Source organism: Dromaius novaehollandiae, chromosome 11 (assembly GCF_036370855.1).
Source record: "Dromaius novaehollandiae isolate bDroNov1 chromosome 11, bDroNov1.hap1, whole genome shotgun sequence".
NCBI classification, from domain to species: Eukaryota; Metazoa; Chordata; class Aves; order Casuariiformes; family Dromaiidae; genus Dromaius; species Dromaius novaehollandiae.
Window position 1 is genome coordinate 8756273 of NC_088108.1, and position 19834 is coordinate 8776106.

At 35.5% G+C, this 19834-nt stretch overlaps 1 protein-coding gene across 4 annotated transcripts in view; it reads left to right on the top strand.

Annotated features, from left to right (window-relative positions):
* The window catches only part of THOC2 (THO complex subunit 2), a 64054-nt gene extending 44220 nt beyond the window's left edge, over window positions 1–19834 (top strand). For 2 of the 4 annotated variants that reach the window (XM_026123134.2, XM_026123136.2), the window contains 16 exons: window positions 696–837; window positions 3221–3378; window positions 4929–5057; window positions 5535–5666; window positions 5747–5931; window positions 6628–6812; window positions 7093–7198; window positions 7584–8020; window positions 8882–8940; window positions 10448–10483; window positions 14284–14421; window positions 14772–14841; window positions 14922–15079; window positions 15719–15795; window positions 15894–15941; window positions 18976–19834. In XM_026123134.2, coding sequence (XP_025978919.1) covers window positions 696–837; window positions 3221–3378; window positions 4929–5057; window positions 5535–5666; window positions 5747–5931; window positions 6628–6812; window positions 7093–7198; window positions 7584–8020; window positions 8882–8940; window positions 10448–10483; window positions 14284–14421; window positions 14772–14841; window positions 14922–15079; window positions 15719–15795; window positions 15894–15921 — 2040 coding nt within the window. In that variant the 3' untranslated portion in view covers window positions 15922–15941; window positions 18976–19834. The remainder of the gene's footprint in view (window positions 1–695; window positions 838–3220; window positions 3379–4928; window positions 5058–5534; window positions 5667–5746; window positions 5932–6627; window positions 6813–7092; window positions 7199–7583; window positions 8021–8881; window positions 8941–10447; window positions 10484–14283; window positions 14422–14771; window positions 14842–14921; window positions 15080–15718; window positions 15796–15893; window positions 15942–18975) is intronic. The other 2 variants (XM_026123135.2, XM_026123137.2) reach the window with 1 other exon arrangement.

The following is a 19834-nucleotide window of genomic DNA, read 5'->3' on the forward strand; positions in this document are numbered from 1 at the left end:
GATATTGTTACTGATTGTAGTTGCAGGGAAAGTTCTGTCCCTGCTGGCATGCAAGTTATACACACATTTCGTATTTTTTTGTGTTCTAAATTTTGCTTTTTTTCATAGAGTAAGGTAGTCTGTATGCTAGTGTATGTGATTTTGTTCTCTGTCTGTTTTTAAGCTAGAAATATATGACAAATCAACTATTAATTTGCTGTATTTAAATGATTGCCAATTCAGGTACCATGTTGAATTAAATCACTTAGGTAGCTGCTCTCTCGCCTATTTTATGTAAATATATTTTTGGATTAAGCTAACCAAAGTCAAAGCTTATTAATTATGAATAAGTGGGTCCATTCAGAGAGGCTTAATATAACCTAATTCATCCATTCTGGTTTCTCACATTCACTTAATCTGGATTGAGTCTTCCTGAGAATTCCTATATTAAAAATACTAGTGGCTTCACTAAATCAAAATTACTGGAATATCTGTGTTTTGGAAAACAGACTTTGATACCTGTCTCTGTATTCTAGTTTAGTTGTTCACTTTTATCTTGGCTTTAATCATTCAGTTTTTGTAGGTAAAATCAGGTGATTACTACAGCAGTGTACTATTTAGTGAAATAGAAAGCTTTTCAAATATTCTTTAGCATTATTAGGGATTTATCTATAGCAAATGTTAGTATATTAAATGAATTGCATTGACATTTATAGCCTCCAAATAAAAAGAAAAAAGAAAAAGAACGCTGTACAGCTCTTCAGGACAAGCTTCTTGAAGAGGAGAAGAAACAGTTGGAGCATGTGCAAAGGGTTCTGCAGAGACTGAAACTGGAGAAGGATAACTGGCTTCTGGCAAGTGAGTATGCAGGGAAAAACTCTGGATGTTTTTGTAGTCATCCCTGTCCCCAGACCTAAAAGCTCATCTGATCTGAGACTTGATAGACTGGTACTCTAAATGTTGGTGTTAGAATTTGATCTCGTATGTTGAGGCCTATTAACAAGATAAGACACATTATCTTCAGGCTAAAAGTTTTACTTCAAATGTGGAGTAATTGTTTTTCAGAGAGATGTTTTGCTTGCTTCTTGCAACGCAGAGACCTTTTAAGTACTGCACTTACTTTAAAAAATAAATATAAGATCGACCAATTCAGTGAAGGTTTAATTACAAAATGGCTTGCTGTTTAGGACACTACTAAAGTCAGGATAACTGATTGTTACATTGTAAGGAACAGGCATGTGTGGATTAAAATCCAGATGAGTGATTTGAATTAACTTTGTTTCAGAGTGTATGGGAGCACAAGATTAGGAGCATGTACAGCGTTATATGCTGTTATTCAGACAGTAAAATAAACCCTAGTCCAATGACAAAATAAGTATTGTGTCAGCTTAATAGTGAAATGAAAGATAACAAATGCAGATAGGCAGGAGGCAGAACTTTTTTTCTGTGACAGAACATCTGTAATTTTTTGTACTTCTGAAGAATTTTCAGAACTGATCAGTGTGGTTAATCTGAAATATTTTTCTCTAGTCAGTTTTCTTCTCTGGAGGAATTTTTGTCTTGGTGAAATTGCCCTGATCCTAGCTGAGATGCTTGCTTCTGTTGTGATGGTGCAGCAGTTATTTCAGTGGTATGTGGTTACGTCTTCAGCTTTAGCTGCTGTCATTCGTCAGGTTCTAGGGCCACTGCAGGTATTTTGTACCTCAGTTTGTGCACAGACTTCTGTTCCATTTTGCGAATAAAAGTTAAAGGAGAACAAGGTCTGATGTCTGCAATAATTACTGTTCTCTTTTTGGAGTTCTTGTGTTCTTCAAATAACTTATTAAAACTCCTCAAATCTGTCCTGAGAGGCACTACTGTTGTGTCTCTCACAGGGGATATTCCTTGCAAAGGGATATTTAACCACTTTAAACAAGAATCCACTTTCCACATTGAAACAAATCATCTGTGGTCTTGCTATATAAGGAAATTGAGCAGCACATTGACTGTGGTAGTAACAGTTCTGTAATAGCTGGGTTTTTTGTTTGTTTTTTGTTTTGGTTACAGTCCTACAGACCGCTTTCTTGCCTGTGAGTGGTTACATTGCTAACAGTGGGATAACTTGTTGATTAAACAGACTTTAGTTTGCTAGTTTTAACATTAAAAAACTGTAGCTAATCTGAGTATGACTGCTTGCTTTTTTAACTTAAACTTTTGAATTAAAACTTGGACAGTTGTCTGTATCAGGCATGACTGTCTAGACTTCATTAAAAATGGTTAAGTGTTGTTTTTAACTTGTGAGTGATAGGTAGATACTAAAATTTAATAAAATTAATATAGAAATTTTAGTTAAGTAGAAGCTGATAATCCTTTCCTGAAGAAGTTTTATTTTATGAGCATCATGGAATCAGAGCAAATAAACCCTGGTTCTTATGAACTGTGCCCTGCAGCCTGTGCAGAGTCCCAGTGCAGTAATGCCAATTGCCGTCATGAGGATCGCAACTGGTTTTCCTCCTTAGCTTACCTTCTCAGTTTTCAGTTCAGTTCTTCTTTCCATTTGCTCATTTTCTTCATGCCTTCCTCTGTGCTGCACAGCCCTCTCAGCTTGTTCTTACATTCCTTGTTAACTGGGCAAGAGCTGCCATAGGACTAGTTTTGATGTGTGTTTCACTGGTGGGTCAAATGGAACGGCTAATTGTTGAGCTTTTACTCAGTGGTAGAATGGGACTTTCACAACAGGAAGCTGAGGTAGCTAAATTATTACTCTGTTTCTTTGCTTCTTGGTTGCTTGGTGGGTGGGGGAAAGAAACAACTGTTAAGAGACTGTACACAGACAGCATGCTCCTCTTTTCCTAAAGCAACTGAGCTGAAAGCTAGTCCCATCTAGAAAGGAGAAAATACATGTTCTAGAGGAAATAGCAAACTTTGTTCCTTTTGCTAACGCACAGAATTTGAATAGTTGAAGCAATTTATCACAGTTGTTTAGAGCTTGTTTTTCCTCCATTGAGAAACAGAAAAGATTCCCTATAAGAAAAAAAGATTTGCTGTCACCCCATTCCTACCACTCCCCTCTTTCTTAAACCACTAAAAAGCGTATTTTGACTTTTGCCCAGTAGTAGCAAAGATATACCTACAATGTAGGATAATACACTTCTGGAATATAGATGAATGATATTGAACTTCTTGGGGAAAAGAGTGTTTTGAATGTTATCTCATTAATTTACTGTCTTTTTTTCCTCTTAATTTCTTTTTGTTTTTGAAGAGTCTACCAAAAATGAGACTATCACAAAATTTCTGCAGTTGTGTATATTTCCTCGCTGCATTTTTTCGGCAATCGATGCGGTTTATTGTGCTCACTTTGTAGAACTGGTGCATCAGCAGAAAACACCCAACTTCTCAACACTTCTCTGTTATGATAGAGTAAGTAGCTAGAACAGTATATATATTTTTAATTATTATTTTTGAAAGTATTTTCTGTGGTGTTTTTTTCCTCCTACTGCCTTGCTTTGAAGAGATCTTAACAAAATCGCTACCTGTGTTTAATTCCAGAATCTACATGGTAATCAGGAGTTCCCTTATGGGCTTAGGATTGTACAAACTAAGCTTTCCTAGAGCTTCAGAGGATTATTTTCAAAAAACTTTTTTTCCTGATTTATCCTAATGAGGATAGAGTTTCAGAGCAAAGTCATTTGTATCTGTTATAGGTTAGAGTGATCCAAATCTTAGCAGTCACAGGAGTCAGATTCAGGTTTTGCAAGCTTCCTGTGGCTTGCATTTCCGTGACCTCATCTACCCTCCCATTCCAGCTGTGCGCCCTACCACTCTGGTAGGAGCTTTCTTATGCTTCCCCCAACAAGCATCATCCTTTGGACCCAAGTGTACAGTACTGCGGAGATGGGACAAATTTGTATCACTGCTGAGGCATGGGAAGGGGAGGATATGGTGCCATAAAGAGTACTTTTGATAGCAGCAGCGCAGCCTGACTTTCTGGGTCAAACAGGGCAGTTGGAAGAGATGTTGGCTGTTCAGACTTTTTTCACCATTTGCATAGCCATTCTTTTTCTTCCTGTGGAAGAAAAAGGGATGAGTGTAGATGAAAGAATCTTGCAGGATGGATTCAGCTCCAACAGCTGTTGGTTCTGTATACAGTTCTAGGATATCAGAACCATTCTGGCACTTAATTTAGCTTCTTAATAGCAGTAAGTTAGCAAGTCATCTGTACAGTTATAACAGATTGGACTGTGAGCTTTGATTAAAAGGATTTATGTGGGACTGTACTGTAAAAATTAGGGTGGAGACTGTGTTCCTATGAACATTGAGTTAAAAGTTGTTCTGGTTTCCTTTCAGATACGACTTTTGAAGTAGGTATCCACTCTGATTTCATGGGTCTAAAATGGCATTCTTGCTCAAATCTTCAGTCCATGTTCTATGTGACAAAAGTAGGGTTTTGCTGTTTTTTGTACAACTGACTGCCTAATGAACCTGTGCAGCTAGCAAAAAAACATCCTTTTGCATCAGCTTGCTTAGGTGTTTTTTTCTACCTGCTCAACCAAATACTTAATTTGGAAACAAAGCAGTTATATGCCGTTGAAGATGCACTTTAACTATGGAAAACTGTACATCGCCAGCAGCTGTATGTGTATGTACTTTCGATTCAAGGTTATTTATGAAGAACTGAAAGTTGGGGTGGAAAAAAGTCTTGAAAGCAAACTAAGAATATTTAATAAAGTGTTTGTGTAGATAATAGACAAGGCTGCCTTTCTTATTTGTTTCTCTGAGTAGAATGAGATTTGGTTCATCAGACTAGATGCAGTTTCCAGATATTTCTGTTACCTGAATTCTGTTATATTTAGAAACTAGCCTAACAGCTGTTTAGACTAGAGGAAATTTAAATTCTGCTGGCTCTTGTTACTTTGTAATTCAGTAAACTGAACAAGTCAAAGCTAACTTTCTATTATTATTATTCTTAGGTTTTTTCTGATATTATATATACAGTAGCAAGTTGCACTGAAAATGAAGCTAGTAGATATGGCAGGTTTTTATGCTGTATGCTGGAGACCGTGACTAGATGGCACAGTGACAGAGTCATATATGAAAAGGTACGTATAGTTGCTAAAACATCTTTGCTCATGAAAAGAGTTATATAATGTCCACTTGTATAATCAGGCCCAATAAAGATGGATTTAGTGAAAACTAAGTGTGAATTTTTCTGGTATTCTGATTTTAGAATTGAGTTTCTGTAATTAATATTCATAAGTAAATTCATAAATTCATAAGTAAATTCATACATAAAATATGACTTGTATTTCTGGTTTCTCATAGTTTGTCATGAAGATAACAGTTTAGGGAGCTTATGAGAGACTCTCCTAATACTTCCTGCAAAAGTTAGCTAAATTGTAAAGAATCTTTTCACCTCTAATCCAGAATCTCCCTCTCCAGTATATATAACCTCTCCCTTTCCCATTTTCATCTTCAGCAGCATTGGTGATAAAGTTGTCGTATTAACTTTTGCTGAATTCTTATTTTTATGCTTCCTGAAAAAGACTTGATTTTTTGTTCCTTTTATGCACATGTAGGAATGTGGCAACTATCCAGGCTTCCTCACTATATTACGGGCAACTGGATTTGATGGCGGAAATAAAGCTGATCAATTGGATTATGAGAATTTTAGACATGTGGTACACAAATGGCACTATAAGTTAACTAAGGTAAATAAGGATGCTGGGAAGTTCATGTTTGTGGAAGTGTTAATGGAAAAAATCTTGACTGGGTTTAATTTGTATTCTAGGCTTCTGTACACTGCCTTGAAACAGGTGAATATACACACATCAGAAATATCCTGATTGTGCTGACCAAAATCCTTCCGTGGTATCCAAAAGTATTGAACCTGGGCCAAGCCTTGGAAAGAAGAGTACATAAGATATGTCAGGAAGAGAAAGAGAAGAGACCTGATCTATATGCATTGGCTATGGGGTAACAACACCTTACTTTAAGAAAGTGATTAGAAGTGGATCATGAGAGGCTTCTAAAGACTTGGAACTTTGCAGTCCTAACACATTTGATTTTTTACCTTATCGCAGAAGATTTCGCTATCCTGCATCTCAGGGCTGGCAGTGTGAATGAAAACTTACAGTTCGTGCTGGATGATCGTTAATTGCCTTTACAAGACTCTAGTAAAGCACATTTAATAGTAAAGGTTTCCACTCATAAGAGCTTAACTTAATTTTAGAGAAATAGTGTAGTAACAAGCAGATAGAGTAAAAATGAAGAAAGCTAAGTGCGTAGGTTTTTGGTCTAAGTTTATACAGTTCTAAAATGTTAAACTAAAATGCTTAATTATGTTTTACATCTTTCTGTGGTGAATGCAGAATCATCTGTGTGCTCGATGGCCCGTTCAGATTGCTATAACAGTTGAAGTTTTGTCAATAGGTTGTTTTTTGTGTGTGTTTGGGTAGGGAAGGAGGGGAGAGATTGGAGAGGTTTTGTAGTCAGGGTGAGTTTTTTGGTTTCTGGGTTCTTTTTTTTGGAGGCGATTGAAGGGACCAGAAACTGCATATCATTTGGGGAAAACTGCGAAATAACAGATGAACCGTTATGTTAAATCATTTTAAATTCAACCCATATTTTGCTTTATGTTTGTGCATATTTAACAATCTGTGCGACTTGCAGCTATTCTGGGCAGTTGAAAAGTAGGAAGCCTTACATGGTACCTGAAAATGAATTCCACCACAAAGACCCACCTGCCAGGAATGCTGTAGCTGCAACAGTACAAAATGGGCCAGGTGGTGCTGGGATGCCTACATCTCTCTCAATAAATACAGCTAAACTGGAAGAAAGCACTGCTGAGGAGACTGGTAAACCTCTGCTTTTTGTAGAATTCTTATAATATTATAGACAACTTCCTGAAAATTGGGATTGTTAAACTGAAAAAAAAATCCTAAATGTGATACTAAATAGGGCCAACATGTTCTTTAAAATACATATTTTTAGTGGATTTTGAGAGAGGGTGTTCTGTATTGTTACTTATTTAACAGTCAGTTGCAACTGATCTTGCATGAATAAGTGGAGATGTTTGTTTTATTTTAATCGGTGAGCTCTATATTCCCTTGAAACAAACTTTTTTGTCTTTTTAAGCAGATAAACTAAAGGAGAAATCTCAGGGTGCTGTGAAAGTTATTAATAAAGCTGTCAATGCTACGCCAAAGGTGACAACAAGCAATGGAAACAGTGCTTCTAATAGGTGAGGAACTTAGTCTTCAATATTCCGCATTTTCTTCCTTCCAAACCCTAGAATTGTGCTTGAAAGTGACCTGACTTTCTTTTTTGCTTTCATATTCCATATAATTTTTTTCTGTTTCTTCAATGTTTAGTAAATAAAATTATTTCAAAATATGCAGCTGTACTAAGCAGATGTTATTGTTAAATGCATTCCACTTCAGCTAAAAAATGTGAAATAAATTAGAGTGCTTGCTTGTTGCTGTTCTGATAAAGTGACAGCAAAAAATCTGACTGACTGCTGGTGTTTTCAGGAGGATATATCAAATCGTTAGAAGTAAAACTCTTGTGATAAAACTAAAGCTAGTTTTGTATACACGCTAATTGGCCTTTTTATTTTTTTTATGCAGCAAAATTATTAAAGAAAAAGATGATAAAGAAAAAGGTGGGAAGGAAAAAGATAAAGAAAAAAAAGAAAAGACTCCAGCTGCCACTCCAGAGACCAAGGCACTTGGGAAGGATGGAAAAGATAAACCGAAGGAAGAACGGGCCAATAAAGATGATAAAGCAAGAGAGATCAAGGAGAAAACGCCAAAATCTGACAAAGAGAAGGAAAAAGCCAAGAAAGAAGAAAAAACTTCAAAAGAAGAAAAAATGAAGACAGTTGTTACCAACGTTGATTCAAAGTCAGCTGCAGAAAAGGAGAGAGAAAAGGAGCCGTCCAGAGAAAGAGATGTAGCGAAGGATATGAAATCCAAGGAAAATGCTAAAGGAGGAGAAAAGATGCCAGTAGCTGGGTCCTTGAAGTCACCTGTTCCCCGATCAGAAACATCAGAATCTGAAAGGGGTAAGTTTGTGTGTTTAGGCTATGTCTTTAGAAAAATCCATGAATGTCAAAATGTCCCGGAGATGGTGAGAAAGCATGACGACATAGCAGCTTGTGTTTAGCATTGGCTTTTAAATATCTTAGTGCCTAGAAGAGGTCATTCAGGTTCTCTTCAAAAGGCAAATGATGTGAATGCTTGAACTTCCCATATCTTTAGTAAGTGCTCACTTTCATATAGTCTATCAGCTTGTAATTAGTTATGCTGACATTTTGAACACCTCTAGTATAAATCTAAATCTTTATTATAATGTGTTGCTGTAACTGAGGCCTTACATAGTTTGCCAAGAGTTAATGCAAAAATCTTCAATCCTTGAGAGTTTCATCATAAACTTTGAATTGAAAGGAAACAGGAGATAGGGGCCTTTTTACCCTTTAGAAGGGCACAGGAAGCTTTTTAAATTCCTTCCTTATTAAGGATTAACAAGTCCTCAATGTCAACATTTCAAGTTATAGCAATCTGAGACTGATGTTGAGGTGTATAGTTGGGATATTCTATTTGTTGCACATCAAGTAAAGTAGGGTTGGAATGCTTTACATTTGGTTCACCTTTTCAGTCTTCCTAGCAACTTTGAGAGTTAGGTATAGACATATTTAAAGTGAAAGTTTGAACAGAGCATAATTTTGCAGCACAGTTTCTTTAAGTTTTGCTTTTTTCCCTGCAAGCTTACGTAAACAGTCGAGGCATGCTGCTATTGCTAGGTTCCTTAGTGGTAAAACCTGAATTCTAACTTAAATTCTTTTGGTACTCCAGAAAGCCATATTACTAGATTTATCCTGTTTTACTTGTGTTTTAATAATGCTATTGTTCTTTTCTTCCTTCAGAACAAAAACGCCGCAAAGTTGATACCCATTCTTCTCCATCACATTCCTCAACAGTAAAGGTTAGTATAGCCTGAGGAAGGCAGCGTCCATGTTAGGCTCACAAGTTTGGGATGCCAGTATCCGACTTCCTTCAAGTTTTGTGCCAAGTATACACTGGAACCACTGGAGGTTTTATATTGCATTAGAAAATGCATTCCTTTTCTTTATTGGCGGACTGTCTTTTTTGTATTAAAAAAAAAAAATATTTTTAATTAACCAAAATAAAGCTTCAAGGACCTAGCACAAATTTTGTAAATAGTTTTGGAAATTGCAAGAGAATTTTTACACAGAAGTGCCTCATTGTTTTAAGCAGTCAGTTTTTTTGGAGTGCAATGGTAGCTACAAGCAAATGAGTCTTTGCAGCAGAGTGGAGCATATTTTTCTGCACTTCTATTGAAGAATCTATAGCACTGAAGATTCCTGGATCATACGGGATGTACAATACCTCTGAATTCATCAGGCTTCTTGATGAGCATCATACCGATATGTGCCTTCTAAGGAGGAGTCTTGAAAGGCGTTCCATTTTAAAGTCTCCTTGGTGATCAGTTCTCCTGTAGTTGTGTGTATTCAGTGAGCATGCAGCTTCTGTTGTTACCTTCCCTTCGAGGTTTGTTTATTTCCAATGGGTTCCCACCGTGTTGAGCCCTGCGTTACGATAAAACCAGATGTGGCAACCAAGCCTACTAACCAGCAAAGAGAAACCCCAAGCATTCAAGCGCAGCACAAAACCATGGGTGTAGCCTACTTGAAGACTCAGGGTAGCCAATCCTTGCTCCATATTTATTTTATTTCTAAACCATCTCTATGTTCATGGAATCTTTGAATTTGCAGTACGTTGAACCTTTAAAACTGTAAGTTACTAATACTTCATCAAGAGCACTGTGATGGATTATGTGGGCTTTTAAACTTCACCATCTTACCAACTTTAGAACAAGCTTTTCTTTTGTTTTTTGTTTTTTCAAAGTTTACCTCTCTTTCTCTGTAAGATTTACTTGAAAGATTTAGACTAATTTTGGAGAACTCCAAAATAGCTGTAATTATTTTCGAGGAAATGGGTGACAGTATTTTTTTTTACTTGTTTTTGTAAATGGCAATGTAAAGTCATTCTAGAGTGACTTCTACCACATTTAACTGAAAGTGGAGAAGATAGGTTTAATTTTTTTAACTTGTATTTCACCTGTGGTTCAGCTGTATTTAGAGTTAAGATTTTTTTTTTCTTTCATATTTTGCAGAAGTCTTGGTGGGAGAGTAGATTTTCAATATTTTATGAAAAATTAGATATAAAGAAATTTTGTAGTTTGCATATTTTTATTGGTATAATTGGCTGTAGAGAATAGATATGACTTTTTTTCCTTCTTTAAAAATTACTGTAGTTCCTAGCCTTGTTCAGTGTAAAGTATTAACATAAGATTTATTTCAGAAGGAGTAGCTGTTTTTTGTTTCGAGGGTACGGCCGTGCTTCCCAAAGTTCCTCTGGTTTCTGAAAACTATTCCAGCTTACGTGTCATCTCCATTCATTTTCTACAGGACAACCTCAGCGAACTCAAGGACTCTTCAGCAAAGGTTTGAATCTTTTAGACACCACCAAAGATTACTCTTGTGTTTTGTTGCGGAGAAAACTTATTACTGGTTTTGTGGCAAACTCCATCAGAAAACTCAAATTCCATTCCTGTAAATGCTAATGTAGTAACAGAATGGGCTGGGGCGGGTTTTGCCCCATTTGTTTTGTTTTGTTCTTTTTTTCTTTTCTTTTTCTTTTTTTCTTCCCTTCTCCTTCCTGGTGCATAGAACTTCTGTGCTGTGCTATCCTTGAGGCCCACTCTTGCCTGCAGGTCTGTGATGGGGGAATTTGTGTGGAAGCAACCTAAAAAATAGCTCCTGAATTTACCATTCTTTTGATATTTTTCAGAGATTTTCTTCCATAGTTGACAATTTTACCTTCAGTTTATAGGAAGAAATAAAGCACAGCTGTCAGTACTGTCTTTGCTTTACTCATTTCCAAATGAGTAAACAAAATTGTGTACCTGAATAGTCAATTAAAAAAGCAAAAAATGCTGGCTATTTGAATATTCTGTACCAGTTAAATATCTTTTCTGGTCCTTCCTGAAATATTTAAATTTACATAAATTGCTTAAACATAAAGACATTTTTATACATACAAATCATCTCTTAGAGTAGTTGATTCTCTTTTGGTACCAATAAGAAATTTTAATTATTAAAAAAGTTTGAGACACCTGGAATATCAGTTCTCCTTTCCCCTTACTGCTGTTGTATTGATATGTTCCAACAGATATTTCAAGTACTGTATTTCTAAACATCATAGCCAAACTTCTAAATGACCATCTTTGTGTGTTTCCTTTTTATAAATGCACTTCAGATTCAATATCTTATGAGAATATATGCTAAAGAAAGTTTCTAAGCGTTGAATGAAATTTAAGAATATTGTGATATTTTTAGAAACAGATTCTGCAGCTATCTTGTTGCTTTTCTTTTTTCCTTAGCCTTGGCTTACATGTACAGTGGACCCAATAGAATTATACATTTTTTCCCTATAAAGTAAATTTAAAAATGCATAATGGATTTATCACTTCTTGCTCTATATTGTATGCTGCACTAATGTTTTAATTGTAGCTCTCTGTTTAAACAAGGTGTTCAGAACACTTTGTGTGTTTTAATTTGGAATAGCTGTGATTTTTATAATGGACATTTGCTGATGCCTTTTAATGGAATCTTTCCAGTGCCAGCTGTGTGTATTTACTGGGGAGGCATCCTTTGATTCTCATAATTTACAACTGATTAGATGATAGCTTCTGTGGATCCAATCCAGATAGTTTCAAAAAATATTTATAAGTCATTGTCTTTATTTTCTTGTAAACTTAGTTTTTTGAATTTAGAGAACGATAACATGTCTTGAACTCGCATCTATACCAAGTGTAGTATTTGGCAGTCTGCTTATTCTCCTTTTCCCCTCCCTTCTCATATTAGTTAAGTTTCAATTGGTTAATTTAAACTTCAGTTAAGTTTTACTTAAATATTTTTTTTTAAAGCTAATTTATTTTACATGTCAACGCACTGGCATAGTAGTCAATCAGACAGTGGAGCTATTTGTAATTAAATCATCAAAAATGGCTCGAATTTTTAGTCAATATCAAAAGTTAAATTTTAGTTAACTATAACATGTTTGTATAGATGTAGTTGGAAGTGTTGCAGTTTTGTGACTTTTTCCATGGATTTATTGCTTGTGAAGTGCTTTTTTTTTTCCCAGCCCTTATTTGCTCGCTTCTACGTGCTATTTTCTACTCTGTCTTAATTAACTAATTTTCATTCTTTAGTGCCATTTTAACCTACTTAAGGCACTTTTTGACTATGTTGCCTGTGTATGGTATAAGACAAGTTAAATACTCTTGTGTACTTGTTTGGGGAAAGGATGTGATATTCAGAAGCCTGTAAGAGACTTATGAGTTCAGCTTTCATTGCAAGTTCACAGAAGTCAAGTGCTTCTGTATGCTTTTAGGCTTGCTTTCTTCCCGATTTAGCCTGGGTTTTTGGGCCAGACCACTGAAGTGGTGTTTAACATTGCACGTTGTAGAATAAATGTTGCCAGACTTGAGTTGAGTTTGCATTATTCTTACTTTGGCCTTTGCCCAGACTACACAACACACAGCAGCATTGCAAATTTGATGTGGTTTCAGCTAGCAGCATTTTTAGAAGCCAGATGGTAAAGCCTGACAAGGTAGATCCAGCCTTTTATTGTAAAGGACAAACAAATGCAGTTTTCCACAACTCTGAATTGGAATGGTAGATGAGCAGTGCAATCTGTCATGGAAGACCATGTGGATGTAAGGAGCAGAGAAGGAGGAAAGCAGAGTTAAGTCTTTGCTTTCTTAACGTAGAAGGCATCCGTGGAAGGCAGATAAATAGGGCTGCATTGAGAAACCATGTCTGCAAGTCACTGCTAAGAGTTGATAATAAACAAGGGGGCGAGGATAAATTTGCTTGTAAAATAAAGACAGGGAAAGGAACAAGAGAAGATGAGTGAGGGGAAAAGAGCAAAAAGAAGAAAAGTATCCAGTGAAAGGGATACTGAAGGTTCAGCCTTTGACATAGGAGAGTAGCAAATTACCAGTAAGTAATAAAAAGTAAAGGGACCCAAGATACTGTCATTGTTTTTCTAACCTAAGACCAGTGACATGAAGTTTTGGCAAGTTAAACATTTTCAAAACTGGAGAGGGGTAGGATTAGCATGACTAAAAGAACAAAATTACTTGAAACCCTATTTGATTTTGTTAGTTTAAGTGATTTCTGTATTGTTTTAAACTAGTCTTGCTCTTGGCTCTTCCTGTGGCGTCCTTTTAAGTAGGAGGTCTCTCTAAAAAGAAATGTAAAGAACACTTCAATTGAAAAACCAGACAAAATTGATAGCTTATAGAACTTGAAAAAAAACCTCAAGTGTACTGATTTAAATCTGTGTGTTGCTATAACTTAGCTATCTAAAATACTAGTAAATGCTGTTTTTCATTTAAAATGGGCTTTTTTATATTTATGAAAAGTATTTCTTAAATCTGAGTACAAAAAATAATTGTATTAAAATACAGAATTAGTTACTATAACGTTTTGATGCTCAAAACATGCGCTACCTTATATATAGACATAGTAGCTTTTGAACTTTGTCAAGTGTTATACTTGACACTATTGTGATTTGTTTTCTTCCCCCTCCCCCCAAAAAAGTTTAGTATATAAAAACATTTAGCTTTGAAACTAGTATTTTTTACAAAGCTTATTAAAATTGGTTAGAAAGAGGAGTGGAACAACAGGCTAGAACCTTGCAGAGCAAACACAACTGTCTTCTAGTTTCAGCTACTTTTATCTTTTGAAGTTTAGGGTTTACCGTTGAATTCTGTATTATATTAGCTGAAAAAAACATTGTTCAAAGTATTGGCTTAAATACTTTGTGGATTAAGGTCATTCTTTAAAAATTAGAACCTGTTTAAGAAACTGATTCCATTCATTCATTCCAGGCAGAATTGCAAGTGCTAAGTCAGTCCAGGAATCTGCACATCCTGTATCAATAGTACTGCTTTGATGTATCAAACAATACTGGTAAACAACTTTGTGTGTATTCAATATAAGTGTTTCAGTTAAGTGAAAGAGTTCTTGGATTTTCAGTGTTGAGAAAACAGTATTACAGATTAAACTATAGATGACCAGTTTGAAAGCATCTTCAATTTATTTACTTATTGCTTGTATAGTACCAATATTTAATTTTGTTCTTTGAGCTAGATTTGGTACAATAGAGTAAGACTTTCATTTACACATTTAGAAATACATGTTAATTATCCAATGATATTGCCTTAATTTAACAGCACTACATTAACCACACTACTCCAACACTGTCCAAGAGTAAGGAGAGAGAAGTGGACAAGAAAGATTTGGACAAGTCAAGGGAAAGATCAAGAGAGAGAGAGAAGAAAGATGAAAAGGACAGGAAGGATCGAAAAAGGGTTGGTGAAATTTTTATGAAATAGTTTAGAAAGTTGTTAAACACTTGGAAAGCTCTCTGCTGAAAACTCTTGCAATAATAACTGGTGGTACAACCTATCAAAGCAGAAGTTACCCAAATCAGGGTTGTGTTTTATTTTGTTCTGTCAGTATTTCAAAGGTCGGTTTACATTAATACATTCTAAATTATTACTCTTCAAAACCAATCTCCAGAAGCTTTAAACAATATGTGACATCTCAGTTACCTTTTAAGTATTCAAAAAATAAGTTCTTTAGATTATAAGTAGGGTGCTACTTCAGGAGTATGACTGTATTAGTCTGCTAACATTTGCATAATTGTATTTGGTATTAGGATCATTCAAACAGTGACCGGGAGGTGCCACAGGATTCAACTAAACGACGCAAAGAGGAAAATGGGACAAGTATGTACTTTATTTTGTGTGCGTGTGTGTTAGGTTTTCTAATTGTTGTTGTGAATCACAACTTTCTGTTCTGTTTTTAGCTGGTTCTTCAAAACATAGTAAAAGCGAAAGTCCTTCTGATTCCCCTCGCTCAAATGAAAAGGAAAAGGAGAAGAACAAATCAAAATCTTCAGGTAAAGAAAAAGGTGACTCAATCAAAGCAGAGAAGTTGGAGAAGAGTTCCTCTGGTAGCAAAAAGGTAAAATAAGCTAGTCTCTTTTTCTGTTCCCTATAAACAATTTAGCTGATTGTTTTTTCTAGATTTTGTTGTCTGTTTATGGCCTAAATTAAAAAGACATGTTGTGAATGTGTAGCAAAATGTTCTGGAATTTCTGGTATCTTGTGGCTATACATATGTCAGCAGTCACCCTGACTGGATAAATTAGAGAAATAGTTATTTTTGGTAGTTGCCAAGGAAATTCATAAATTATGGGAGAGTATTCAACACTGAAAGTATATTTGCAAACTAGTTTGGGGAGCAAATATGTAAAAGCAGGGTTTATCTATGTATAAACCAGTCTGTTTATATTCATATGTTAAGTACATGTCAGCACAGCTTTTTTTGTGAAACTAGAGCAATATCTTGTAACCATATTTGTAAAAGACCAGACAATATTACCCAGCTGTTATAACTCTTTAGTGATAGAGGTTACTGTAAAACTGTAAGATAAAGTTACAAAAATCTCAAATCATAGAATCTGATTACTTTCACTCTGTCAGTTTTCTTTATGTAGAACCACTGTGGCTAGTTATAATTTTAAATGTGCATGATCCTTCTAGTCAGACTATACAATGTATACCATAATAAACTATTTCCCATATATGTATTTTTGCAAAGGAATCAAGACATGATAAAGAAAAAACAGAAAAGAAAGAAAAACGAGACAGCACTGGAGGAAAAGAAGAAAAGAAACAATATCCTTTTAACACATCAGCATTTAAGATAAATACTGAAAAGTAGCTTCATTTCATTATTTGTAATAAGATGTATTTGTCCTTAACGTTTAATCTACTCATAAATCTTCAGACAAGCACAGATAATGAAGAATGTTCCAGTGAAGGTAAAATTTTTATGCTTTGTTTTATTTGACTGATAGCTCCTATAGCCACTATAGACTGGTATACTATACAAACAGCCTGTGTGTGAACGGAACTATACATTTTTTTCTGTTCTAGCTCAGGGAGAACTTTCTGTATCCTCAGCATAGGAATTGACTAGATCTTCAAGCCTGTTTTGCAAGTGCCAAACAAAAGATATAAAATGGGCTGTAAAGAATGTTGGGGCACGGTTGCACATTTGGTACTTGTTCTAAGAAAGGTGGATTAAAAAATCAAAGAGATGAATCACTGAATCCTGATAGTCTTCAGGATTGGTAGTCTACCTGTTAATTGAGAATATCTTGCCGTATGTGTTGGAAACGTAATTAAAAATTGTCCTATAGCAGTAAGTCAGTTAATTATGTCTGTTTAGTCTTTGATCTCTTCCTCTTCACATCTTATAACAAATGAAAACTTCTACTTTACAGAATGTAAAGAAACTTCAAACTGTATATTTTGATTAACCTATATTCAAACTGGAACTTAGAGAAAAATAAGCTGTGCTTAAAGCAGTGTTCTAGGTTTTTTTTCAGACCCACTCAGATATGTGGAGGCTAAAACTGAGTTTTACGAGGGTGGCCCCCCCCCCCCCCCCTGCTTTGCATATAAGCAGTTTAGGAGTCTCAGAATAATTCATTTTCAGTTACTTTGGAAGCACAGGAGAGTGCTGCACTGAACTTAAAATTAGTTCAGCTGACCGACCTAACCTGTGAGTCAACACATCGCTACCAGTCTTTCTCCATAGGGTAATGACAATTTTACATTCTATAAACTGTGTATATATGGTTGGGAAAATATGAAAATGACCGATGTTCAACAAATACAGAAAGATAGAGCTTCTCACTTTCTCTGTTTGCAAGTTGTCTTGGTGCTTTATTATTTTTGTCGTGTTTGTTCTTTATTCAGAATTGATGAATTATTTCTGTGAAAATTTTGTTTGTAGATTCTGTGAGCACTCCAAGTGAACACAAGGAGAAATGAAGTTGAAACCGTTTTTATTATTATTATGCAGTTGCACATTTTTTTGATATTTGAAATGTCTGCTTTCTCAGAGTAATATTGTTCTGATTACTATACAATATATAAGCCAGGCAGAATGTGGAAGGAGATCTTTGTTAGACAAAGGGCTACAGTTGGGGAGGAGGGGGAAGACAAGACTAGGTGCACAAGTCCTTCTTTACATCTCAGATCTTGCAGAAGGATTAATGAGGCTGAAAATTTGTCTTGTTTTCATGACTACATTGATTAGTCTAAAAAAAAGATGCTACCTTTCACAAAATGACTTGCTGTGAATCCCACTTAAACAGAAAGTCTTTTTACTGTGAGAATGGAGAAATACTAGAACTGCCTGGAGGGGTTGTGGAGTCTCCATCTCTGAGGATATTCAAAATCCAGCTGCATGTGGTCCTGAGCAACCTGCTCTAGATAATCCTGCTTTTGAGCAGTGGGGGTGGACTAGATGATCTCCAAAGATCCCTTTCAACCTTGATGATTTTGTGATTCAATTACATGGATATCCTGCTTTGAGAACTAGAATATTTATACCTAAGGTGATACTATATGACAGAACTTACTGGCGAGGTTATTGGCTGTGGACTCTCCAATTAACGCTGCTTGCAGTGGCTATGCTTGCTTTAGGTGACAGAGAAAGGGACCTTGACGCAGTTCCACATCCTGTTTGCATCTGACAGCTGCAGTAAAACAAAGACCAAATCTGAAAGGTGTAAACGCTTTGTTGTTGGTAATTCTTTTTCAAGAGATGTAAGGGTAGTAAAATGGTTTATATAACATTTACGAAGGAATGTTTTGGAAAGGTCTTCTACCAGAGAATTACAGCAGTATCTGTGCTTTGGTCGGGTCAGAAAACAAACAAACCCCAAAACAATTGTGACAAAACTTCTGATGGGATAGCAAAGGCTTTTTGCTTTGGACCCAGAAGTCTAATGATGCAGGAAAGCTGCTTTGTCTTTTTTCCAATATGCAGCTGTGGTAGGGGAAGAAACTTTCTGAAATTTTCTGATCATCCTGAAATGTCTTCTGAAGATAATCTCTGCAGGTGGATTGTTGCCTCAAAGAGCAATGGGGGATTATTGGAAAAAGGATCTCAGGAGTTTCGACTGGTGACATTGCTTGCTCAGCCACTGAAGCCAAGGGCAAATATGTGGAGGGGTTTTTGGGTAACAAAGATCACACTGATACCTTGTGCTCCTTAGAGGGTGTTGGTGGAGGAGAAAAAGAGTAAGAGTTGGGGTTACTGCTTCTTAGTATTATTGCTGTTTTATCTTCTTGAAATAATAGAAGATGTTTCTGTGAATAGCTTCCAAACAGAATGATTGGGAGCAGTCCTCTGGAAAAAATTAATGGTATATGGTGGATTCTGCATCCAACAAAGTCATTATTGCCTGATCTCTGTGGATTGATCCCAGGTTTATTCATTTCTTTTATGACTGTATCATGATTTAAGGAAAGTGCTTAGGTAAATGTCAGTTGCAGTAAATTCATATCCAGTTATGTAATGGGCTAAACTGGAGCATCTGGCATAAAATACTGATACTTCTCCATAATTTGCATAGTGAAGTATAAAAAATGCTTTTTATGGCAACACGGTTGTGAAATCTAATGTTCCTGTGTACCTGTTTGTTAATTTTTTTAAACATTCTTCCTAATGTACAGCTTCTGATTGACTGCATTTATTTTTCTTGTCTAGTTTAGAGATACTAACATTTTGAGGATGGTTGTAATTCTAAATCAGCTTTTACTTTGACAAGTGATGGCGTGTTTATTTGTATCTTTAAGTTAGTATTTCACTACTTAAAATGTAATGCTTACATAATACAACTCTTGTTACAGAGTAACCTTGAGTTAATGGAAGAATGACTAATTAAAATTTCATTTTTCCCTCATTCTTTGAATTGTGAATGGAATAAAATGCTGAGTTGTGAGACTAGTATTTCTTTGAATGACATCTAATTGCAATTTTGTATGCCTTGATTGCAGGTGAAATTGAAATGGGAAGATATCCAGCTGTGACCAGCAATGTATTTTCCAGAGTATAGATTGCACAGAAATTTGTGAATGAAGAGGACCCATCTGCATCTCCTTAAATTATTCAGTTCTCTGCTTTATTTCCCCCATGCTGAAGATTTAATTGTTGAGTTGTACATTACTGTATTTTAACTTGTTGCTTAGTTTCTTACACATTTATTTTCAGTACCTGGCTGAAAGTGTTACCTATTCCATATTTTAGCACAATGTGCTGCAAACAAACAGTTGCCATAGTGCAAATGAGGTTTCATGTGTACAGAGTTCCACTTTAGGTTGTCTAAATACTGCCTGAGTTTAGTAATTCTTTCGATCTGAAATGCATTCTTTTAGATGTTTGAAAACCACAAATAAACAGTTATTGAACCTTTTTGAATTTACCTCATTTAAACTCAGTTTTATTTATTACTTGGCCTGTTTTTAATATCAGTGACTAAAAAAAAACAAGTGGGAGCACTGTTTTCATGCAATGCTTAGGGATTATTTGTATATTATGTGTACAACGTTGACTTGTTTAAAAAACAAAGAACGAACCCCGTCCCTTCCACCCCACCCTAAACCTGTGCTCAGTTGTCCCTTGCCACACCTTTTGTTTGTCATGATGTTTTTAGATTAATTGGAAATGCTCTCTTCAAAACTGAAATAAATTAAGTTTCAATTACAGCTACAGGAGCTTTGTATCGCTGAACTTTAGTCTGAAAAGTTTCACAATGACATTTTTAAAAAAAAAAACAAAAAAATTTTTTTATCTGCTGAATTCTACCAGTGTAACCTTTTTTCTAAATAAACAATAGTTTTCTCAATGGGTCGTAAA